Consider the following 26,614-nt stretch of genomic DNA (forward strand, 5'->3'; position numbering starts at 1 on the left):
ACACATGAAGTAATTTTTTCATGATAAAGGCACACTCTTGTTTCCTGTTGAAGTCTGTGGTTTTCTTATTTTCTGGTTTGAAAAGGGAAGTGGTTATCTAACTAGAAATGTTAAAGAAAACAAAACTTTTTCTCCTATATTATTTGAGCTATGTTTATGCAGTATAGTCAGTTGTATATTTTGTGGTTTTATAGTTACCATCTCAACTCTATTCTTCAGTGTGCTATGTAATTTATTTTTTTTGTTGCTGAGCCATAAGTGTCATCTTTGAGCTAAAATTTATGTATAGAGTTTCTCAGTATGGGAGATTCTAAATTCCTTTGCTTTGAAAAATATAAAATTACTTTATATTTTAATTAATAAAAGGCAAGTGATGTAGTTCTTTATTCTTCCACATAATTTGTGAGTAATTTTAGTATATCATTATACAAAAGTTATAATGTAGTAGTATTGAGAAGGCATACACAGTGGTTTCTGTGGCATAAAGAAGTTTGTATGTTGTGCATTGTGTATGAATTTTCATACTGTAGTTCCCTTTAAGACTTTTCCATAATGTATTTTCAATCCATTTCCATAACGTATTTTACCAACAGCCTTTCAGATCTGTTATTCAGCTATCACCAGATAGGTTCCTAAGTATATTATGAATACCAGTTTCCTAACATAGAATATTAACAGTTTGTTGTTTCTGTGAAGCTAGACTTCAGTGACACAAGTCAGGTCAGCTAATTGAATATGTCTACAAGCCTTATAATAAGCTTCCACAGAAGTCCACAAATGTATTTGCAGCTTGTGTATCGTTAAGTGAGTTATTTCAGATACTAGTAACACTACAGCAATAGCAATATGCAATTCAGTGCTGGGTGGGTGTCCTGGTATTCACTAAGAACTTAAAGGTGTCATACAGCCCAGACTGGGACTTGTTCTGGTGAACTCTTCTGTTATTGGTCCCCACACCAATTCAGATCTAGCCTTCCGCAATTCTTAGGATAAAACGGATTTCTTGTCTCTTCACTGTTTCTAGGAGGTGCTAAGCAAATATGTTAGACTAACTAATCATCTTTCATGTGGTTAAAATTAGATGAGATGAATCCCACTCCAACTCTAGGTATGCGGAAAAAAAACCCTCACGTCAGATCCACTGCTCTCATGGCACTATAGGATAATTCAGGTTTGAACAGACCTCAGTCTGTGGTCCAACCTCCTGTTCAAGGCAGGGTCCTCTAGGAGGTCAGACCAGATTATTCAGGACTTAATCCCATCTCATCTTGAAAACCTTGAGTGAAATATTATTGGTAGGTAAAGAAGTATAAATACAAAGCTTATGCTTCTCATTGCCTGATTCTAAATTTTTCTATTTAATGTAGTTTACAGGAATCTGAGATCCAGCTGTTGCAGGAAGCCAAACGTCTTAGTACAGAACTGGAACAACAGCAACATGACCTGGAAAAAGCAGAACAGTTCCCTGAAGAATCTTCCAGTGAAGCTTCCCGAATAAGGCAACAACTTCTGAGTTGCCAAAATGAATACAATGCTATTAAAGAAAGAGAGTATGAAATTCAATTCAAGATGGAATGGTAGGTGATAGTGGTCAAACACTACTAATGTTATCATAGCTTATCTAGACAGATAACGACATTGAATATAATTCAATCTCCTCTCCATCTTACATGGACACATTTCTTGATTGCTGTTGTTAGACAAATTGCTACAAACTTTTCTGAGAAATAGCAACTTTTCAGTGATGAATAAAATTACCCTGGTGTGATATTTGTAGATTATTTTAATTTTAGAACATGCTACAGCATCCTTTGAGATGCTGTTTAAAATTTACTACATTGCATGATTAATGTTTAGGTAGGCAAAATTACCAGGAACAATTCTAGTCTAGGACACCTTTAATACAAATTATTAAAGTGTCTCAGAGACCTAGTGACTGGGATTTTATGTAAACAATGTCATAAATAGACCCAGTGCTATTTTTAACATCAGAAGCAAAGTTTATTCAAGTTCTTCTATTCAGGTATTTAAAGGAGGAGAAGTACTCGTATATTCTCATGTCAGAAAAATGAGAAATTTTATGTGAAAGAGGTGAACACTGTACATTTCTCTAGAAGGAAAAAAGTCCACAATAAGCTTGATATTGTATATGTTTTAATTATCTGTATATATGAGTGTGTTGTACTTGAAGCTTTTATAGTAAAATTACAAACAGTACTATTGCATTTTTTAAAATATGTACCTATGGAAATGAACTTATATTTTCATTGTGTCTTCAACTGAAGACATTCATGTGTCATCAATCCAGATGTAGTGTGTATAAATACAAATACTTAATGTCAGCAGCTCAGCAGTTAAAACTATTTTTCTGCAAGGAGAGCAGGGGCACTGTACAAACTGCATAAAGCAGATTATTCTGGCAGTTCTTTCTTGATTTTTTTAGAGCCAAATGTTTGCTCTAAGAGAGAAAGAAACTTGAGAAAGAAGCAAATTGGGAGTGGGAGAAATAAAGAAACATGGAAAGCATCTGGAAAAAATTATTTGCTATGAGATAACTAAGCAACATGAAGTTTCCTGAAGTAATTATTAAATACAGAATTTATTGCAATTTCCAAGCAGTCCAGAAATGAGCTCTTCAAAATATTGTGCTTTTTACCCGTTTGTCCTCATATCGTATGAACATTATTCACTAATTTTGCATCACTTTTCTGAAAAAATGATAGGGTTTTATATGTTTATGGGATATTTACTCATACTCTATTTTCTATCTCTACTCAAAAGGAGATTTCTGTCCTACACAAAATCCAGTTTAGGTATTGTTTCAATTACATTGAAACTTGCACATTTACTGCATTAATTCTTATATATGAATTGAATATCCTATTTTGCAGATTTAAAATACACTTTTTAGGTCAGTCGTACTGTGAAAAATGTCCTTTCCCGATAATAAGAAACTTCCTCTGTTTGGTTTTACGTATTGCATGAAATCAAAACCAGCTGTACAGTCTTGACCAGAAGTCCATATGGTGCAGTATCTAATGGCGACCAAATGCTCAGGGATCTCATGAGCCAAATTCCTCTGTATTTAGGAATCCTCGGTTGATCCCTCTTCCTTGAACTTCTCCTGTCTCCTCCTCAACTATATAAACTTCTTGTCATTGCAACACTCTGGGCAACGAGTTCCACAGATTAACTACACAAGAACCGCCACCTCTTATCTTTTTTGGACTTGGCTCCTACCAGCTCATTTCATGCTCTCTAGTTCTTGTATTGGATGAGACACTGAACATCTGATCCTCTCCTCGTCTTCACTGCTGCAGGATGTTTTGATAGATCTCTATTGTACCACTCCCACTGCCAATTTGTCAACTTTCTAAACTGAAGAGCTACAGATCATTTAGTTGTTCCTTTTTTGGAATCTGTTTCATGCCTGGTGGTACTGTTGGGTCTTATGTGTGTTGTGGGTGTGGAGTGAGGAGGATTGCCTTGGTTATGCGTGGATTTGTTTACTGGGACAGAAAATATAATAAACAGGACCAGTAGAATACATATCTATGTGGGCAACAGATGAGTGAATAATAGTGGGGAAATAAGCTATGAAGAAAAACAGACAATGACTGTGAATACATGTTTGTAAAGAAGGGATGGGTTTGGTGCCTGTGAAAGGCAGTGAAAATGAATGTCCAGAATAGAGTTGTGAGTAGCAGGGGATTTAATAGTAACACTTATGTAAAATGAACATCTGTATGCCTGATGGTTTTATACAAATAATAAAGTGGTGTCTTCTGAAATATCTGTGCCTGGGTGGTGTCACAGGCAAAGGGAAAGCTGCATGAAAGATAGTGTAAGTTTGCCGTTAGGTGACTGCTTGGTTTCCTTCGTTTCTCAGAAGGATAGAAACTCACAGTCCAACCTTTCTTGGCCCTTGATCTCTCTGGAGCACAGTTTCCCTTGTTGTCTAACTGTGTTAATACAGTCCCAGCGGTGCTTGGCACTTACAAGAAAACTTCTCTTTGGGAATTATGACTAATGGCTGTTTAGTCTGAAAACAAACATATTGCTTATTTACCTTTTACATATAGCAGGTGGGAAACATGGAGGGGGAAAGCTTTTGAAGGAAATATCTGTGTCTCTTATCTATTGCTTTATCCTTTCCTTAGAAGTCTTGGATCTTGTCTAGTCAGAAATACTGCTGAGCTGGAAGTGAGAGAGAGCCTCTGCAGATCTGCTTCCTTGTTTCTGTAAGCCTTTCTTTCTCTGAAGCATCTCTCTAGTCTCTGCTACCTTTACTTCCTGCCTCAATTCACTTTCTCTGATAGCTCAGGTCACTTAGCACCCGTTTGGCACTCAGATTCAAATCTGACAACTTTTTCTCTTGAAGAATCATATAGATATGCCATAATATTAGCAAAGTTAATTTTTGTCTCAAGGTCCCTTAGTATTCTATATTCTCTTTTCCATACTTCATTTCCTATTTGCTTGCCTCTGTAAGCGTTTTTTTTCCAGCTCAGATGCCCTTTTCAACAGCTGAAGGTGATATTTCATCTTCTGTTTTAATTCTTTATCGTTCCCATGAGTATTCAACATTCCAAGAGTAAATTGAAATTACTTTCAGCACTGTAGTGTCAGCAGGTTTTCATAAGATTTGTGACTTTTTTCATAGCTTGAATAGGTACGTGAGGTATTCAGAAGCAGCTCTGATGCACTTTAGTCGTCAGGGAAGTCACCCTGAGGTTGACTGCACGGGTGTGGTGTACCCTACTGCTGGTGTGTGCTTCCTCTACCAGTTCATGTTCCTGTTCTGTTGTATTGGGTCCATTGCTAGTGTGTCTGCCCGTGTGCTCAACACAGCAGTTGGAAGAATTTTACTGAGCTTATAAAATTTGGGCCACTACACCAAAGTCAGAGCTGACTCAAGGAGTATTCTTCCTTTCAAAAACTATTAGGCAAGTGTAATAAAGTAAAAGGAAAAATAGTGATCCTAATTGAGTTTTGGTGCAATTACATTCAGAGCCACGAAGATTCTGCATATAACTGTCGTGGTTTAACCCCAGCCAGCAACTAAGCACCGCACAGCTGCTTGCTCACCCCACCCCTGGTGGGATGAGGGAGAGAATCAGAAGAGTTAAAGTTGGAAAACTCGTGGATTGAGATAAAGACAGTTTAATAATTAAAGCAAAAGCCGCACTTGCAAGCAAAGCAAAACAAGGGATTCATTCACCACTTCCTATTGGCAGGCAGGTGCTCAGCCATCTCCAGGAAAGCAGGGCTCCATCATGCCACGAAGATGATCAGAGAGGTGGAGCACCTCTCTTCTGAAGGCAGTCTGACAGATCTGGGGCCTACAAGAACGCTGAAGAGGGACTTTTTACAGGGGCACGTAGTGATAGGATGAGGGGTAATGGCTTCACACTGGAAGAGGGGAGATTTAGACTAGATATCAGGGAGAAATTTTTCACTATGTGTTAAAAATAAAGAGCTGCTTTTCTTTACCAGGTGATAGTATCAACAATAGTTTATTATTGAGAAACAATAAATTTATCATCCAAATTATTTTATCATCTAAATTGTATATTTAAAAGCAAGCAATTATTTTGTAATTAAATCATCTTCGACAAGAGTTTGTGAGGTTAAAGGTACCTCATTCTTGAAAACAATTTTATTTGAAAGCCTAGGTCCAGTCTACAGCCCTCAGAGTCGTTTGTGCAGGTAGCAAAATGTCTATTCACTGAAGTACTACATGCTATTGCATGCAAGTCAGGATTGCAAAACTGAGTTTGTCCTTGTAGAAGCATTGCAAATATGGAAAATTATTTCAATACTTGTAATTATTTCAGGATTAGTCACCCAATAATTAAAATTGAAAAGTTAAGCTTTTGTCCATAGCTTTTCTAGTAAAGAATTACAAGTCATAAGTAAAATAATCGAGTTACAGTTGAAGTTGTTATCAACTAGTCTTGTGACTGCATTGTCTGGTACATACAAACTAATTACAGCTAAGAGCCTTACTGGAATCTCATGCTGGCAGCTTGTCAGTTGTGATATCTTCTACTTGTGGTCACTAGATTTTATTTGTGAGGTCCTGAACACCTTCTGTGGATTCGTTAGCAATCCCAGCTATATGTCAGACTAGCCAAAGGAGTTCGCTTTCTTGCGTGATGGGTTTCACAATGATAACAGCATTAAGTCTATTTTGTGGGCTGAGGAACTGAAATGGACCTCTGTTGACAACTACCACTACATTTCTTAATCTCGCTGACTTATTTTTTTTTATTTCTGTGTCAGTTTGCAGCTGTAGACATCTCTCAGGGAAAAGTCTGGAATGTATTTTCATTAATGGTCCAATTTTCCAACTGCTTTTTTTTTAACTCGTTACATCTGCATCCATGGTAGCTTTTCAAGTACAGTACTGCTCTTAAGCTTCATGAAAATAAGAAAAACAACATGAGAACCAATTGCAAACATTAACGCTTAAACTTAGGAGTTTCATCTTCTTTTCATTATGTATGTTGTTATAGGTATAATAATGACAAGAAAAACCACATGATGTTGAAAAATACACTCATCAAAGGAGGGCTATAAAACAATGGGAGTTATAAATACCAGATGCAACTATTTTGTTTGTTGTTGTGATTGATGTCTAAGTATTTTATAGGCACTTATGAGGCTGATGTGCATATATCACGGATTACAAGATTCAAATGCTAAACGGAAAGACCAGATTTTCCCTGCTTACCTCACATGAAGCTTCTGCGTCTATACAGCTATTAAATCAGAGATTAAATTTAAAATCTTTGAAGAATCTTATTTGATTTCTTAATCTGAGTGAATCATCCTGGTCTCCCTTTAGAGTCAACAGAGAGAAATATGTTATCTTCAACCAGTAATTTATCGCTTCCTAAAACATGTACCTGGGATGTCAGATGACTTTCCTTTTGGCGGTTCCTGATTTTATCGCTGGGGATGTTCGTGTTGGATAATCGGATATGGGCAGCTGGACCAAACTCATTGCTCAAAAGGGAGAGATTTGACTTCTTTCTTTTACCCCCTCTTTCTTTTCACACTTTCACTGTTTTTTATGTGGAAGTTGTTGGTCTACCGGCTCTTAAGGTAATTTAACTTGGTGCTTGCCGTTCGGTGTTGCCTTTATTTATGTCACAGAAAATGGGGTGTTCAAATCGTTTTACTTTTGCAGGATGGAAAAATCTTTGTGGTGAAACTGGAATGGCTCCACAGGAATCTGTCCTCATGAGTGAGGAATGTGACAAAAGAAAAACAGTGTCAACTTTGCTCTCCCTCCTGATTTTTGGGATTGCTCTTTTGATCATCTGGCATGATATTAAAGAGGGCACAGCACAGACTGATGACGAGCACTGCAGTACCTCTTTAATCCGTTTGCACAGGACTTATTTAATCAAGTTTTGTGACAGTCACAGTTATGGGTATTTGTTCAGAGTGGATATTTATTGTAATTAGTGTGATTATGCCAGTCCCAAGGAGTCCAACTAGGAATCCTGCCAAAATTTGTTGGGAATATGAATTGTCCTTATTAACTTAATTATACACTTAGGCAACCTGTTATTAAGTGAAAACGTTGTGTTTGACCTGCCTGGCACTCCAACACAATATGCTCAGTTGTAGCTTATGGGCACAGTACAGAGGAACACAGCAACGATGCTGTCACAGAATCAAAGTAGCTCGGTTTTTAATGCAGTTTGATCCCTGTGCTCTCCCTTATTGACTTTAAACAGCAGCACATAAAAGGAATAGTTTCTGAGCCCCATTGCAGCAAAGAAGAAATCACCTTATGGTGTTTCCTTATACTCGCTTGTACTTGCACTGTCCACCTGCAAAATACTCCTGTGTCTTTTTTCACCTTTGTGTGCAATTTCTTAAGTTATAATAGATTTTGCAATAGAACTTTTTTATAATTAATTTTATCACTTTTGGGGGAAGACTGATCTAAATTCAACTTTTTTCTCTGAAAGATTTGTTTGGCAAACTCATTCACTCTGTGGATGTTCAAACACTCTGGCATTCAAATGAGGTTTTAGATTTACCAGTCCCTATAGAGGCATACTTGTAGTCTGCCCATACAAATATACACACATGCTATAAATCAACAACATCTACTCTGTGTCTTTATTTTCTCTTTGGTCTTCATCTGAGCCAGAGCTTGTTCTTCATGTTTTGTTGTTTGAGGTTTTTTTTTGATTGCAGCACCACCAAGTCGTTCTCTTTTTTGACTGTTTTCTTTCCTTGACTGGAAAGGTGTCACCTGAGGCTTCCAGGTATAAGCTTTGCTCCTTTTGTTGGAGGACCAAAATGTAAGAAACAATTTACTTGGGGGGAGAGGGGGAAGGAACCTTAAATCAACACTGATAAAGAATTGAGCACAAGGTTCCAGGGAGGATCCTCCTTGAAGCTGGCAACTAGGAGACTGATCCTTCTCTCCATGACCACCACCTTCTGAAACATGAGCCACCACCCTGTAAAGTCTTAAGCTGCCGCTGAAATGTGTCAGAGAAAAAAGAAATACTAATCAGCTGCCTCTCTTCTGTATCAACCACATTCAGAGGCAACTGTAATAGCTGCTCTAGGTAGGTGGGGCTGCCCCAGGACTCCTTTGCCATAGTTTAGAGCTCTAAGTGACACAGCTATTTCATGGACGCCTGTTCCTTTCTCTTAATACTCTCCTTATCTAAAGAGTTATTTATTCTAACAGACTGCCCGGAGTCTCAAGGAGGCCTGGCCAGCACATCCTCCAGCTGGAGTTACAAACACAAATTTAAGTGCTGAGTTGATTCTTTGTTATATCTAAGATAGAAGATTTGGTTGTTTCACCTATTCCCCAGCTTTATAGCCTGAGACTCAGAAATGTCATCACAGGTACTAATTACATTGCAAGAACCTGCTTCCTTGTTCCCAATTAATAGCACAAGGACTTAATCAGGTTCAGTCTGGTTGTGACAGCATGCAGACTGCTGTAGCCCCTTTACCTTCTATAGGTGCAGAACTGTTCCATGCACGCACTGGGGATGTATCGACATATTCTTCACCAGGGCTAATATTTTATATTTGGCAGTATTTACCTGCCCACCACCAAGAAGCTCCCTATTGTAAATCTAACAAGCTTGTTGGTTCAGCTTCTTTTTTAGTCACTCCTTCATTTTTCTCAGGGCAACATTACTAAAAATATACCCAAAAGATCTAAGAGCTTTTCTTTTTTTCCTTTACTCCTTCTGTTCTCCTTCAGCATCTGTCTCTATTGCCTGCAAATAAATTGCAACATAGTTTTGGATATAAGTTAAGGTCACCATGGCTATTCAATTTAGTTTTCTACTATGCCTTATTGACTTAGTCTACATTCCCTGTCACTTTTCAGTGGCTTTTTACACAGAAGCCTGCTCAGATTTGAGGAGCTTCACTTATGGTTGTTTACAGTGTGAATGTGTGCATGAGCAATCACTCAAAGGAAGAAGACAGTTTCTCACTAGCAACTGCACTTTCTTTGATGTGTGATGTCTTTGTGGATATTTATAACCCACCTACTCTTTTTTTTTGCCTCCATTCCATGTTAAAATTTTGTTTTCTGAGGTTGGGAGGAACTGTTGGTGTAGGGTGGCTTCTGACCTGTTATACTCTGCTAGATAGGGGTGAATGAAGCATAAATGCATCCCTGCAGGAGCTGGTAAGACTAAGAAAAATCAAGTTCAAAAGTTTAGATGTGCACTGTAGAAAAAACCTGCAAATGTACAACCAGTCTTTCAGGACTTCCAGTTACCAGTCAGCAACCTGCCTTTAGATCTGGACATCTTTAGATTGTCCATGATGATAATTCACCATACATCTTAGTCTAACACAAGATAGGTGTCTATGCTTTTTATTGTTTCACATATTACTAATAAATTTAGCTCTGTTTTGATTTTCCTGTAGTTTGCAAGAAGAAAAAAGGCTTCTGGAGAATGAATATGAAAGAATTCCAAAACAAAGGGTATGTATGAAACATGAGAAAAGCCATGGTTTATGTTCTGCCACCTAACATAAAAACAACAATGAAAATATTTTTGCAGTCCATAGCTCTAGACCTCTGGAATACATAGAAAAATCAAGAGGTACATTTTATAGGAGAGGCTATATTGTATCATTCAGGTTTGATTACTCTAGGGCAAGCAGTGAATAACTGATTCAAAAAAGATCTGGCTTTTCTTTACTCAAGAAAATGTTTTACTATATTCAGCAAATGGATACTGCATGTAAAGGTAGCTGCAAATATTTGGTTCTAGGATGTCAGTATGGAAAGTACATTTGCAGTCATAAATCATGATGGATATTTGTGGTTTTGTTGGAAATAAAATTCTGCTGGTTATTGATAAAAGAGACACACAGCTGGTAAAAAATGATGTTTTATACCTGTTGAAAGAAATGATGTTTTATACCTGTTGTAAAAAATGTTATCATCATTCAGTGTTAATGATTCTGTCATATCACAAGCCTGCCTGCACAATGTAAAAGGGAAAATAAAAATATCTGATTTTTTGTTTCATATTTAAAGGACGTGGATAAGAAAATTAAACAGTTGAAGGAAAATTGTGATGAACTCTGCAAAGAAGTAATCCAGAGGAAAGCAGAAATTATTGCAATAAAGGAAGATGTTTCATCCAAGCAAAAGCTGACATTAACAGACAAGAAAGAAGTGGAAAAGCTTCTGGAGAAGCAGGCTAATTTAAAAGTAACACAAAATTAATATTGTGTGTGTATATATATATGTCTATGTGTGTGCATGTATGTGTATATGGGTACGTGTATTTGTCCAAGGAAACAGTGAATCTTCTGGATGTTGTTTGTCCTTCCAAGTTCATTAGATGGCATTACCTCATATATTACATCATTTTTCAATAAGCAGGAAACATGCTGCTGTGCCATATCCATTATTACTCCTTTAGGAAATAGTCATAGTTTTGATTTTAAAAGTGGTTTCTATAATGACATGTTTGCTATGTTGTGTTATTGTAGGCTGCTCTAAAATTTGCTTAGATCCAAGTTAATACCGATTTATGCTGAGAATTAAAAAACATACGAAGTCTTTGCCGCTTTCCTTTCCATGGTATAGATAACATAATCAGATGTATTAATAATATTCAAGCATAATTTTTATCTTGCAGACATAATGAGAAGGTGAATATAATGTTTAGTTTTAAAACTAGCAGCTACAATTCCCTGGGACAAGCTCAAGTAATTAGAAAATATGTTTCTTGCCCATTTTCGCAGCAGTTATTGGTGAATATTACTTCTATGAAATCTCACCAGATTTTGAGGCTATCAATCTAAACTTTCTGTTTTGTCACTAGGATGAGCTAGTTAAGATCCTTGGTGTTCCAGCACAACTCGGAAAAGAAACCGAGAAGATGAATCGGAAAAAAATGTATGCTTTTAATAAATAATTATATATACATAAATTTGTATGACTGCTTTTCATCCATTTGTTACAGAGACAGCTGAGTATAGCTGTTGATTCAAATTGGGATCAACGTTTAAAAAAAATCTATAATCCACTTAAATCCATACACTTTACTGAAAAATATAGTATATGAGATGAAACATTTTAATTTAAGTACAACAAAGAAAAATTTAGAACAAAGCTTGATCAAAAATTGCTTAACCATCTTACTGTGCTGCATTACTATGTGTTAGATCTACTTAGATTTGTAATGGAAAATAATGTTACCATGTAATCTAGAGATTAGGCTTTTTTACAGTTTCTAGTCCTCGGTGACTGTATATTAGCTTATCTCTGTTGGCCTCAGTGAAACCAGCAGCTTTCCCAGCTAGCAGTCTGGCCTGAACTAAATAATCATTCTCCCTTGATACTTCTGTACTAGTTTTTTTAGTCAGAGGTGCTTTGCTGTTAGCTCCTGATGTGAATTCTAGGCTCTAATATTTCAGTATGGAAAATGTAAGCCAGTAGCCAGTCTTTTCTTTCTCTCATTTGTGTAGCTGGGTTTTTTTCTCCTCTGAACCGTGACACGTGCTGCCTTCTGTATGTATAAAATCCAATTAGCACTGTGCAGTTTCAGCCAGGTCACTCACAGATCCAAGTTCCTCCCAGATGAAGGATGTTTTTTGTACCCTATTTGTGCATGATCTTACAGTGAAGTTTTTGTGTCTCCTGCTTGCAGTCAGTATTTGTAATACAGAAATTGTTTGACTATGTTAAATTTTGTGGATTTAAAACTTGTATAATGGTTTTCTTCTAGATTTTCCTCACTAGTCTGCTTAACGCAACTCTGCTATCATAAATATATGAAATTTTTCTTATAGTGTTACAGAGAAGCAATTTTAAAAACCTAGTACATTGTGCTTTATTTTATTAATAAAGCATTTAAATGAGTCTTTCTACTTGTGTTGCATCACAGAATGGAATAACTAGAGTTTCCAGCCTTGGGAATAACATTTAGAAGTGTCACACCCATGTAGCTAGCAGTTTGGATAGAAATCAGTTTACTAGAAGTCTTTTTAATACTGTTGTGGTGCTAAGCTCCCTTGATAGTCCCATGGCCATCTTCGATTTTATTGTTGAACTATATTGGCATTTGAAGATTTTCACTGTATGCAGTCTGCTTTCAAACATATAATGTAGATAGTTGTGATGTTGAAATTATTTTGTGTGTCCATGAAAACTATCAACTTACATCTTGCCATTTAAATATGCATGTGGAAATGGTAAACCCTACTGTTTTGTTAAAATATATCCACAGCGATGCAGAGAAGAAGAAAGAAGCCCTTAATGACCAGATAGAAGAGTTGAATGGTACCCTGAAAGCCATTGAAAAGAGGACTGAAGAGATTTTGCAAGAAAGAGAAGATGTAATGAAGGAATTGGATGGGAAACAAATTTTGCTAGAAAGCAAAGAACGAGAATGCATTACTTTGACAAAATTACTAGAAATTAGCAGAGAAAAGGAATCAGCGGTCCTATCAGACAGGTTAGAGTAGTAGAGATAAGCCAAGTAGTATGAGTGAACAGTTCTCTGTTCACAGAGGTCTATTTCTTTTTTCTGTTGTATTGCTCATGTTTTCAAGTTTTATGCTGCAACCAGTGCAGACTAGAAATCATCAGGCTTGGTTTTGACTTCAAAAGTGTTTATATAAACTACTGGAATCTAGGATCTGGCCTGAAGAAGAACATCAGTGTGACCATGCTCTGGCAGGGGGGTTGCACTAGATGATCTCCAGAGGTCCCTTCCAACCCTAACCATTCTGTGAATTCTGTGAATTCTGTGAATTATGTGAATCAAAAAGCATAAGCATTTGATAAAATCCTGGGAGAGTGAAACTGGATTTTGCTCTGAAAGGGAAATATTTTAGAAGGTTTCTCTCTCCAGTGAAAATACATTTTTTTTCTGTGTAACCCATAGAAAGTAAATTGAGCACGAAAAAACATTTTTTTTTCATTTTTTTCATTTTCAAATGAGGATCATAGATTTCTACACCCACATACTCCTGAACTTCAGTGGGGACTGGTTCTTCATGTCTTTAATATTCCCTTGAATTATGAGCTTGTGTATACTTGGTAAAGTAAAATAAACTGTTAGGTTGATTGCAAGCTTCAAATGACACTTCTTTGCAGAGGTAAATGTAGAGTTGTAATCATGGCCATAGACCCAGCAATAATGCTTTTGCCTTTAAAGGTTTGTATTAAAGGATAGTGGCACTTTAAATTGAAATGTTTGAGTGAAGCAAACTTATAAATATTCCCTCATACTAAAAAATGTGTTTTCTTCTTCTTATAGCTAATAGTTCCTCTGGAATTTTTAGCATATTTAGAACAGACTGTGAGACCTCATTGACATCATTAGGAATATTATCATTGATTAAAGTTATAAAAATGCTACCTTTTTAGGTAATTTGTGTCAGTAGTTTATGATTTCATCTTGCTGCTCAGCCATAATGATGCAGTACTCAAACCCCATTAAAATGATCATGCCTGTTTTCATACACGTCTTGGTAAATTTACCTGTTTCTAAAATTCTGTGTCTATCTATATAGAGAAGCTCTGGAAGATAATTTAAACAAATGTGTCTTGGAGAAAAAAAAGCAACATGATATTCTTATTCACAAGCAAACACAGAAAGACATAGAACTGAGACATTTAAAAAAGATGGAGTTACAACGAAATATGATTTATGATTCCTTGGAACAAGATAAGTCACAGCATAAAAGACTCAAATTAGAGGTCTGTATGAATGCATTGATCATAAGTATTTTGAATTTTCTTGTAAGAAATCTACCTATGAAATCTTTTGACTAGTCCTAAAAGGGGGAGGGGAACAGATTGTTTTAAGTCTTATGCATACAAAAGTGTCAACAGCGTTGCTACAACTACCAAACAAACCTCTAGGTGCTCTGGCTGTACTAAAAATACTGCATCAATATATATTTGGATTATTCTAAAGAAATGGATTTTAGGTGGGAGCATCCTGTCAAGGAGAACTGGGAGACTGTGTTGGCACTGTGGTGTCATGTCTTCATTTAAAGCATTGTGGAATTGTGGTCATTTAAGAGTGAAATAATATAGTGACTTTCTCATTGGCATCAAAGAAATTTGTATCAGAAAAATAGATCCAAGTACTCCCTGGCTCCCAGATGATGAAAAGATACATCTTTTTAAAATTTGAAGGCTGTTTGTACATTACTGCAAATAATTTATAATGTATTTAACATTATTCCAGGGGAAAGCAAACTAACACTATATGAAGTATACTATTAAATAATACAAAATAATTCCCTATGTTGTCTTTGTTTCATCTTCCTTATTTCCTCCCTGCATTAGTATTTCACCCATTCCTCTTCCTGTACTTATTTACTCTTTTCTGTTTTATTTCTGCCTTCTACTATGCTGATTTTAAAGGCCAGTCTCATTCTGCTTGTCTATTCGAAGCATTTCCTTTCTTTTCTCCTTCCAATTCTTTCTTAAAAATTTATTTCGTCTGTAACTTTTTCATGTTCTCTTCCTCTCATCACTGGTTATACCATTCCCTCTTTCTTAAGCTTTTCTCCTATACTAGCTCCTTGCTTAGTCTAAATTAAAGTCAGTCTTAAAAAATTAATCTTGTCAGTCACGTGAATATTTTTTTCACATGACATGATGTTTCCTACCTTGACACACTGTCTTTGAAATTTTTCTTGGTCCTTCTAAGCAATTCAAGGCAGAAAAATATCTTACTTATATCACTGTAAAGTTTTTAAATATACCTGTATGATATCAAAACCCACCCATACTTAGCATTGCTATTTAAACAACTCTAAACATTACTCAATAATATTTAATATTATTAAATAATACAATTTTTCCCCTGTGTCCCCTGATATTCCTCCTGAATTCACATGTGTATTAATTATCTAGTAATATAAGCCTACTTGAGAGGAGGGAGGAAAGCTCTATAACTACACAAAAATTTTTAGATTGAATTTCCTGAAATATTGATTAAATGGCTGTCTCATATTCCAAGCTTTGATCTTAAAGCTCACCCTGAGTTTTTGTTCAGTATCAGCTAAAAGAATGTGGGAAACGGTATTTTTCCTGTGTTCCTATTGAAGAAATATTCCTGGAGGAAGAATCACAATTGTTCAAAACCATAAAATGCTAAAATCAAATGCCGTAATTCACCGACAGCTGTGGTTAGAGTTTACTGTCTTGGGTGAGATCCAAACCCAGCCCACCCCCTTCACACTGTGTGAAAGGGCAAGAGACCTGTAATGAGACCCTTAAAGGTTAAGTTGCAGTGCAAAGAGTTCCCTCAGCGCTAATGCGAGGTTATACTATAGGCTTGTATGTGTTTTGCAAGTAGCAGCATCGCGGGGATTGGGGGAAGGGAATGCCAGCAGAGATAGAAGTGGAATTCTCTGCAGCAGTTTACTCCAGAAGTTGCAGGATGCAAACAGGCCTAATGCAAACAGGCCATGGCAATATAGTTGTTTTAACCCATCTTCCCCACACTGTTTGTTTTCTTTGATTCCTTTCTTGCATCTTTTAGAAGAGCAAATGTGAAACCACCTCTCCTCTCCAGCGTGGTCAGTTGAAATGCAGTACCGGAGTATGAAAGACTAGAGTGGCAAGCTTGAGTCTGCTTGGCTTTTGCTGTCTTGAGACTATTTTAATTTGGAAGACTTAGGAGCACACCTAGGAAAAGTTAAAATATTTTAAATAGTAAAGTTTGTTTAACTACTTAAAAAGCCAGATTTATATTTCTTCAGCATGATTCCAAGTGAAAAAAATTCACAAGAATTAATTGCTGGTATAAAAATGTGATTGCAGAAGCAGCAGTACATCAGTGTGCTTTCCCCAATTTCTCTTACTTTAAATCACGTGCTAAGTGCAGAACGACTGGTTTGTAGAATAAGGAAATTACAGGAACACTTCCTTCAAATGTGTTTTCCTTCTTAGTAAGTTGTGAAAGGTCAGCTATTGCTAAACACCGACATTCTGTGCGAAAGAGAACTGGCCGCTTCGGCTATCAGCAGCCCAGAGCAGAACTGCTGTTCCTCTCCATGCACGCCTTCTCTTCGGCGTAGTCTCTTTACAAAGACAGCCAAAAGTGCCTAAGTTTAGTCATGTTTTATGTGAACGAAAGTCCTTAATGGATTAAAGATGTTTATATGAGCTTTCTACTTTTAGATTCAAGAACTTGATGGCATCTTTAGAATCCCATCTTGAAAATGTGGAAATGCCTACTTACAGCCACTACAGCCTTTTACACAGCAGAAGTGGTAACTAATATATGCTCCACAGAAAGGCCATATTTGCTCCCTCCACAAGGGTGAAAGCAACTTGCTTAGATTAGGTTTTATTGACCTTTTAGCAAACCTAACTTAAACCAAATCTGTCTCAGAGTTGGCAGCTGAAACCAAAGTAACTCCAAAGGCTGACCTTTACTGTGCCTTGGTTCCCTTTCCCTTGATGCAAGTAAACAACGTCTAATTTTATAGTATTGTCACAGAATTGGAAACCATAAGTGCAAAACATCTCATTGTCTATATTGAGGTATAATGTTTGAACTCTAACGTCTAGCTGAAATCTGAGAAAGATACCACAGGGTTGTGTGTATTACCTTTGAATAGCTTCCAGATGTGTTGTTCAGTGTCATTTTTTTCCCACCTGTATGAATTACAGATTTGCGATTATGGACAGGCAGCATATGCCTGCATAGTTAGCCTGCTGTATTTATTTCTTATTTACTTATAACTGTAAAGAATTTGTAAGTGAAGTTATTCACCGTGAGGCCAATACAACCTTTGCCTTACGAGTTATATGACACCAGTAGTTGTAGTGTGATTGTTCAGATATATTTTAATCAGAAAGTAGTTTCTAACGTGGCTGCCTTCACACACTTCATTTTAAGATCTGACTGAATAAACGATTTTCCCATAAATGTACAAAAAAACCCACCAAACCCTGTTTGTGTTGTTAGTTTTTAATTTCTAGAGCCTAAGGAGGAAAAATCTTACTTTAAAAGCAAAAACTATGATAGCAAATTACACAGATATGAAATATTGGCCCTATTAAAATCAGTAGTAAATCCATTTTTTCCTTCAATAAGGTCAGAGTTTCATTCAGAAAATTTTCTGTGAATTTAGAAGGTGATATCTTTGCGTAGTCATTCTTTGTGATTATTTAATGGTGGTTTAGTTGCTGAATAACATAACCTGTATAAATTCGGTACTTAAACGGGGCTTTGTGAAGTTTAGTGTTTTACAGTTAAAATTTTAAAATAAAAATTTGAGAAAACTTGGATACGTTGCTGAGGGACTCTACTCAATGAAAAGCTTTTGGACTAGGTATTGTAGCAAGACAGAAAAATTATTTCTTAATGTGTGTAACTACTTCAAATAGATTATCTGCAGTTTACATTTTTCACATCTTTTGTTTGCATTGCTCAGTGTTCTTGGTTTATTTTTGTAGGCAGAAGCCATCCCTAAAAGTAATGCAGTATTATTAGAAAGACGACGAGAACTGCAGAAGGAAATAGAAATGACCAAGAGAAGTTTAGCTGAACAGGTGCTGAGTTTTGCTTTCTCATATTTTTTCACTGTAATGGTTGGGCTTCAATCATGAGAATAAAGGGACTGTTTGAAAAAAAAATCATAGGAGTTTCCAGTTGCAGCTTTCTGATGAGAAAACATGCAATAGTGTTTATCCAATTTTAAGGACCAGTGGTTTGTCATATTTTAAAAGCATTTTTTGGAGTTACAGGTCACATATTGGAAGGAGAAAGCAAATCTACTTTCTAGGTTAAGTCTTTCTGAATATCACTAACTACATTATGGCTAGAAATAAGATGGGTATAAATTTCCTTTGGATATGGCACAGTGTCTTGTTGAAACAAAGACAGTTCAGCATTTGTATATTATAATTTTTCATCTTCATGGTTGGTAATGTCTGTCTATACTCCGCACAGCCATACATAGTGTGGAAACGCAGATATATCAACTATGAGAGTATTAGTACTTACCACTGTATAAATGACTTTATAGGAAGCAATATATTTCAGACATACCTTCTTCTTAAGATCATACCTCCTTATCTTCTTACCCTTGCATCCATTTTCCTTTTGTGCTGTCTTTGAATTTGTTAGCATTATCAGGGTGGGATTCAGCTTGTGTTTGAATACATGTGTCCAGTTTTTACATGTCACTATTTGTGTATGGGATATGTATCTAATGAGCCGCAATAGTCAGTAACAATCTAGTCATGTAGTCAGTGGAGCCTCAGAAGCCATCCGTTCACCTCCCCTCAAAGATGTTAGTCTATGCTGCGTAGAGCAAATAGCTCTGTAGAGTCCGCTGACTGTATTGAGTGAATCTCCAACACCTCTAGGCAACTAGATACTTTGCTCGGGTTTAAATGTCTCAATTTGGCTTCTTAATGTGAAAGCTGTGTCTTCCGTTGTGTAGTATGGACCTGTCAAGACCTGACAGTAAACTTATTTAAAGATTATATGGCAGTAAGGAACCATTCTGCCCAGTGGGCAATAGCTGAAAGACATGCTAGATTGAGGAACATAAATGCTTCTGGTTCATAAAATATTTTGACATGTTATTATAGGGATCATGTATGATGTTTCAGCCGTCATTTTAAAGCAATATTTGAGATTTTTTTTTAAATCCATGTAGTCTGTATATATGTGTACTTTGCAGATAAACCCAGTGTTTCCAGCTTTGGGTTTGCCAACACAGATGCATCGACGCATAAGGAATTGAATTTGATTTTCTTTAGGAAATGATGTCAGATATGGATGCCCACATGTTAGAAAAATGTATTGCTGAAGAAGGCCGGCTTTTCAAAGAGCAGGAAAAATGCAGAGATGAGTTATCCAGACTTGCACATCTGACTTGGCTCAAAGTTGAAGAAAGGGAACAGAAATCTAGGGATGTTCAGAAAGCCCAGGTAAACAATTATCTCATATAATTGGAAGACTCTTCTAAAGTCAAAGCTGGTATATGGAGACAGTACATTACTGGTGAGGAGAGCCTTATGGACTCTCATTTCCCACTTTACTTTGAAGTTCCATCATAGCACAGGAAGCTCACAATACTGTGTTGTTTTATTGGCAATTTATGGTGCAGGGCAATAGTATTTTAAAGCATCATGCCACGATTGAAACAAGGAATTTGAAAAGACGTTTTCTTTCAAGCCTATGGAATAGAGGCAGAAAAGCAGATAGCTTCAACTGAGGTTCTTGGAAGTACAACTATGTGTTTATTTTACAAATATATGGACATTAAAAGATAAACAGAACTGCTACTCATTCTAAGCAGAGGCAGCAATTTTTATTTTCCTGACACATTTCCAGGTGTAAATTGTTATATTAATGTGAAGAAAGATGGAAAGAAAATTTTTCCTACAGTCACAGAAACTAGGACTACTCATTGGGTTTGCTGTCTGCAGTTTGCTGGCATTGTAATATCATATATGTGCTGCGATGTTGCACACTTTATACTAACTACCAGGCTTGTATATGAGAATTAACTATTTATGCTTCCACAATGTATGTCTGTATTCTTATTATATATAAGCTACCCTTCTAGCACTCTGGGAATCGTTGTGTGTCTATAAAAATAGAGTACACAAACATGTCAGGATTTGCATCTTCAATAAAAATCAGTCCATAAACAGATCAAAAAAATAAACAGTACAAAGTAATGAACACGGGATGCACACACACACATGCCCAGAGTTGCAACCCAACATCCACCAGATGTTTTAATATCAATCTCCTCCTCCTGGTACCAGTGGGAGGTGAGAAAAGACCTGCCCATTGAATGTTCGTGACATAGGCTTTTAAGAACTGAACATGACTGAAATCAAAAGGTCCAGAGCCGTAACAAAATGTAAATGTACCATTCTACTCAAGCATGAGTGATTGCTTAAAAGCCAGAATAGAGTAAAAAAAGAAGTTTTATTTTAAAAGGTACAATTTCAGTGGTGCATATGCCAAACAATTATATAGTGGCGGAACTGAGAGACTGATTAGTAGAAACAGTAGAACTCCAGCTACAAGGGACCAAACATTTTAAGGTGCAGCATCAAATTATGTACATTAATAACAGCCGTTGTAAGTTTAATATACATAGAAAGACTGTGTTCTTTAATGTTTTTACAGTAAAAGTATTTCATTATAATTAGAATAAGTTCTTACAATAATCTCGCCTCGCCGTCTTTTCCTCCTCAAAGGGGAATAGCTGTTCTGAGTCATTTCTTTGAAGAGATTTCTTTGATGTATCTATCTCAAGTGCTTACTGAATTCTATTTAAATTTCAGATACAACTCCAAAATCTTATTAAAGAAATAAAAAGAAAGGATCTTGAAATAAGAGCATATAAAAAGAGGAAAAGAGAAATCCAAAACCAGTAAGAAAATAATAATAACAATGTATTAGCTAAAAAATGTCTTTTAAAGAAATTTTTATCCAAGCAATGTATGCATAAAATTATAGTAATTATTTCTTTCACACTTGTCATTTCTTCAGACTCCAAGGATTTGCTAAAATGTATGATGTTATCCAAAATGAAAGGAATAAATGTATAAATTTGGTGCACGCTGCTCAGCAGAAAGCAAGTGAAATGAAAAACCGGGTAAAATTGCTAGGAAATGAAATAGAAAGTTTAAGGAATACTGTTATAACCCAGGAGAGGTGAGTTTTCAGTAAGCTGTAGATCACAATTACAGAAATATAAGATCAGAAAGAATCTTAAGAGATAATCTAGTCTGACTTCAGCTATGCCTATACTACCCTTGATAGTTATTGTCCTGATCTTTAAAACCTGATTCAAGGACATTCAACAACACCCTTACATAAGCTGTTCCATTTTCTTGTCACCCAAACACGCCATAATTAGCTTGAGCATCACTGCATGGCATGAAGCATTTTTGAAGTTTGCGTGGCTACTCTCTCACTTTCCTGTCCTTTGAAGGGATAAATTGCCATTGCACTTCCTTTGTATCACAGTTCTTGAGCCTGTAGTATCTGCATTCTCATGCTGTTTCATCCAATGTGAACAACACTGTTGTACTTACACTCCCTTATCCTTAGACAAAAAGAGGTCCAATACACATGTGATCCCACAATAGACTGGTGCATGGTACTATTAAATGAGTCACTAGCTAGCAATGTGGCTGTCTAATTATTAAATTAGAACAAACTGGGTTTCTTGGTTCAAACTCAAATTGAAGTTTATTGGATAACGCTTATTTCAGATCAAACAAAACATGGTTTCAATTTCCAGGCAATCCTAGTCAAAGTGAAAGAATACGGTCAGAACAAAGAGGATGAGCTGGAGAGTGGGTGCATGTGACTCTTTTTTTTCCTAGACTATTATTTAGTGGAGATGTCTTTTTGTCATCTTTTTGTCATCCTAGTGATGATATTCTGCAATATAGACAGAACAACAATGTCTCTGAGATTGGTAGTTGGGAAAGTCGGAAGCTAGTAAATAGTTAACTGTGTATGCAAAACAGCACAGCCAAAACTGAGTAGTTTAAAAATAGTTTGATTTTCCCAAAACTTTTTTTTTGGTGCCAAAAAATTGCACAACCAGGCCACAGAATGAATTCAGGATACATTCACTCAAAGTATACTGTGAATCTCTGAGTAGCTCGATTTCAACGTCATGCTGGTGGTAGCTGGGAAAGAGGTGGAACTTCAGTGATTTAAGTGATTTTGTCAAGATGCACAAGCTGACATTTTGAGCTAAAATTTTTGAGGCCTTCCCTATTAATTACTGGTGAAAGCAGGGGGAAAAAAAGGCTATATATTGTCTAGACAGCAGAAATATCTAATTATTGTAGATGACCCTACTCCAGTAAAGATCCAACAGGCATCTAAATGCAAACCTAGATGTAAAACTAGCATGAGTTTTAATGAATTGCCAGTAATTCTCTTGCCTATGGAAAATATTTTTGATCCCAGAAATAGACATAGTATCACTGACAACTGCAACCTACACAATTTGGAGGACAGACAGAGTATCAGTCCAAATAACAGAAAGGTTTTTCAGAAAATATTTAATAATACATTGCATTTCTGCAATACTGTCATGCTTTCAGGCTCAAACTTGCTTTACAGAAGTTTAATACAATTCGGTAACACTCTGTGGAACTGGAAAGTTTTACACAGATGGGGGAAATGAACCAGAAAGAAGCTCACTGCTTTGTACAGAGTAATTCGGCAGTGCAACGATGGAGCCCACGAGGGGAGACAGGGTATTTCATCTGCAGTTCTGTATTTTAACAGGAGACTGTGCTTCTCCTTTCACTACCTCTTTTGCAGGTTGACTTGATATCTTCCCAGTGCAAATAAAGTAGTGATACTTGATTAGGAAGTGATATTTACCACAATCAAAAGCAGTAACCCTAAGTTCCATGTCTTAAGCAAATGAATGATCCGTGTGGCAACAAGAATCTGTATTTTAAGTGAGGGACCATTAGCTAGTGGCCAGCAAGGTCGCTGGAAATAATGAATTCTATTCTTCATTTTTATGGGTCTATAATGTGACCTTGTCACTAACCTTTCATTGTGATTTTTTTTCCTCATCTGTCAAACAGGGAAACCGATAATTTGCTTTCTTGTATGAATGCTGTGGTACATGGGTTTATAAACAATAAACTAGGAGGCCTTTGAATTGCAACCACAGAATTATTTAAATATTGCTCTTTAAATAGAAGGTCAGGATTCCTACACATTAAGACTTTGTATCACAGTTTATGCTCCTGCTCTTGAACTTTATATCTTATGTCCCCTTGGGCAACCCAGTGAAGAAGAAAAGAGCTGTAGTGCAGTGCTCCGTTTATAGCATTTTCTTGGGCCATAATCCAGTTCTCTTCAAGCCGGAAAGAGCTTGCAGAGAGAAGCTGTTCTCAGAGAGTCTTTCTACTTCTTCTAATGCTTCTGTGAAACAGAGTGACATAGAACATCCTTTGTGTATTTGAGGAATTAGTTTACACTCTGCTTTTAGTTGCTGAAATTGCTTTCAAAAGGGCTGAAAACTTTCCTACTTTTCTGTTATGTTAAAGAAAATTGCAGAAACAACATCTGAAGAATACAAATAATGTAGCAATTACAGACAGCCTCAAAAGTGATTATTGCAAAATTGTACAAATGATGCATGAGATGAAAGAAAAGAAGAAGCAACAGTGTCTGGTTCTTGAGAGGCTTACCAATACCGTCACCCGCATCGAAGAGGAAATTGTGCAGCTACGCAAAAAATATGAAAGGGCTCTTCAGCAACAAAATGAGAGGTATACATGTAAATTTGATGTAATATAGTGTTTAATTTTGACATTCATGAACCAACAATATTTTTCAACTTATGAGCATTTGAAATTAGGACTGCTAAAAGGCTGACTCACTACGATGTTTCACTAAACAGCCTGAGTCTGCCTCACTGCAGTGTCAGGGCTGCTTTGCATTACACAGGTGTTTGTTCTCCATTGGTGAAGAAGTTCCTTCTTCAGAACTATTATTAAAAAATATGGTGGATTGCCTACTGAATGCCTTGAGAGCTTGTAGCTTCCTGCTCTGATTGTGCTTTGTGCACAGATGAGGCATAAAAAAGCAGATGTAGAGCTCCCTCATCATGTTAATTCATTTTTAAATGAATGCTGTGGAAGGCCAGGAGAGCTTTTAAAATTATGAGAGACCAAATCAACCTTTGCAATTGTTTGTTCTCTGATTTTCACATTGCAATTATTCTTTTACCTGTTTTAAATGTTGTCATGATATTAAAACAATATTTGTGAAATCTTTGTACAGTTTCCCAGGTTATTACTGTCTTCCAAGGTTACCAGTTTTGTTCTTGAATGTAATACACTGAAAATGAGTCAATTTTAAAAAAAAATTTACCTTTTCATTTTGGGCTTATTGCAGTGGTCTTCTGCTCAGAGATCGAGAAGAAGAACTATGCATTTTATATGAAAAAATAAACATGCAAGAGATGTTGTGTAGAAACGGAGATATTGAGATGCAAAATATGGATGAAAAGATCAGATTTCTGAAGCTAAAGGTAGCTGAGAAGAAGAGACTGATTAAATTGTGGTTCAAAGCACTCCCAATGAAGAATGCCCTGGATGCACATCTGGTGGTACTTCAGATACAGGTTGGTGGGAAAGCAAGCCCTTTTTTTTTTATTTCTATTATACTGTATTTTAAAACTTAAGGTCATTTCATAGAAAAAAAAAAGTCTTCATGTACAAGGTTTATTAAAACAGAAAGTTCAGTACTACACCTGTCTAGCAAAGCACTAATGTGTGTTTGTAACTTCAGATATGTGAGTTCCTACACTTTTATGTAACTGGCTAATACATTTGGTTATGCACACGCCAAATGCTTCGTGGGTATGGAATCTCAGCTAAGCCTCCCCATAGCCTGAAATGTCAGTATGACTAAGCTGGAGAATAGGAGTCATAGGGAAAAAATGGGAATGTAGATAAATGAGTTAAAACTGTATTGATGGGGGTAGGTGGAGCGGTGGGAGATATACTTAGCTCTTCAAATTTCTAAAATAATAACTCAATTCACACTTGACCCTGACCCTACTCTGGAAACTCTGCTGCCTACAATGATGTAATCCACATATATTTTCTTCTACACAAAAACAGTGTAAGTTTTAGTTCTAGTTACGACATGACATTAAACAACTAACAAACTGCAGTGTTCATCATTGTTTGGGACATTCTTTCCTTGCTTTCTGAAATGGCTCATTTACTTTTGACCTTATCTACAGATGGTATTTTCTTCCGTACATATTCTGCTAGTGTCTGCACAAAATCAGAAATTAGGGTGTACCATTGCCATTTGTAATTGCATCGATGGGAGCTGTGACTCACTGCTACATAGTGCTTGCACTTTTCTGTTACTTCTGGTGTTTTAAAGAAACTGCATGCTCTGCTAAAAGAACAGAATGTTGTACAATACCTTATGCAAATTGTACTCCAAAGAACTTTACAGTGCCATTACAGATTTAAACGATGACAGAAGGAGTATGAAAACAAAGATGATAAACTAAAGAAAAAAAAATGTTTTCAGGTACGATTTAGAATGAGAGTCACTGAGTCAAATACAGTAACAAAATGCAGATGATTCTTGTGCACTGACAGTGTCAGTCATGAAACTTTGATTTTTCTGTTCTGCATTCCTAAAACTTTCTCCTTTGTGATGATGGTTCACATGAGCCTGAAGTTACCATTAAAGGGAGGGCATTGTTATAGGTGCTTTAAATCTTTTTGCAATATTGACATAAAATTTAAAAGTAGGAAAATACAGAGTGGTGTGGTATTACACATGGAGTAGTCTTCATAAATGTTCCCAAGTCAGAGATTTTTCCATGAACAATGGCAAATAATCACTTATCGGCCTTTAAAATGTAACTAGATACTATGGTTACCAACTCTAACATAGTTCAAACTGGCCGTTAACCCAGCCATCTCCATACGCTCAACCGCTCTGGCATTAATACTCTTCTTCCCACTGCCAAGAGCCATTATGTCTAGTGAGAAAAAGTTTCAAATTGTTCGGCTTTATCTCCATGGTTTAAATAAAAGCCATAAGCCTGAGTGTGAATTCTGGTGTTGGTTGCCAAATTCAAAATGCTAATTCCTGTGCCAATTACAAATTTGGCTCCATGTTGAAACCTGACTCAGCATCTGTTCAGTTATGATTTGAAAAGGATCTTACGATAATGATCGTTTGCACAAGACTTTGACTGGATGTGGTGAATACAGATCTAAATCACTTGTGCTCTCTTTAAAACCAAGCTCTGACACCAAGCTGAAATCTGAAGAGGTGGTAACAGGAGCTCCCTTTCAACTACCATTTGTCTGTCTTTCAATTTACATAATTATAAACATTCAGAGAGAGGATCGGTGCACTACAGGACTATGAAACCCTGATTTCTATCAGTGGCCCTCAGACCTTCTGTAATGGAGACTCTTAACTCTCACTTATGAGTTCTCCCCTTAGTTTTTATATCTTCGTTCTGTTTTGACCTTGTATAGGAGGCAGCATGCCTAACATTAACTTCATGTTAGGAGCCCACAGAACAAATTATGCAGGTAAGT

The 26,614-nt window shown here is 36.5% G+C and overlaps 1 protein-coding gene across 1 annotated transcript in view; it reads left to right on the top strand.

The window, feature by feature from the left end:
• The window catches only part of CCDC146 (coiled-coil domain containing 146), a 59,964-nt gene that overhangs the window by 23,259 nt on the left and 10,091 nt on the right, over positions 1-26,614 (top strand). Inside the window, exons 3-14 of the mRNA XM_009882997.1 lie at positions 1,368-1,577; positions 9,937-9,994; positions 10,556-10,732; positions 11,352-11,425; positions 12,759-12,986; positions 14,050-14,236; positions 17,963-18,058; positions 19,277-19,447; positions 20,822-20,910; positions 21,030-21,194; positions 23,573-23,797; positions 24,426-24,654. Coding sequence (XP_009881299.1) covers positions 1,368-1,577; positions 9,937-9,994; positions 10,556-10,732; positions 11,352-11,425; positions 12,759-12,986; positions 14,050-14,236; positions 17,963-18,058; positions 19,277-19,447; positions 20,822-20,910; positions 21,030-21,194; positions 23,573-23,797; positions 24,426-24,654 — 1,909 coding nt within the window. The remainder of the gene's footprint in view (positions 1-1,367; positions 1,578-9,936; positions 9,995-10,555; positions 10,733-11,351; positions 11,426-12,758; positions 12,987-14,049; positions 14,237-17,962; positions 18,059-19,276; positions 19,448-20,821; positions 20,911-21,029; positions 21,195-23,572; positions 23,798-24,425; positions 24,655-26,614) is intronic.

This window comes from Charadrius vociferus, unplaced genomic scaffold (assembly GCF_000708025.1).
Source record: "Charadrius vociferus isolate BGI_N301 unplaced genomic scaffold, ASM70802v2 scaffold32, whole genome shotgun sequence".
Classification (NCBI taxonomy): Eukaryota; Metazoa; Chordata; class Aves; order Charadriiformes; family Charadriidae; genus Charadrius; species Charadrius vociferus.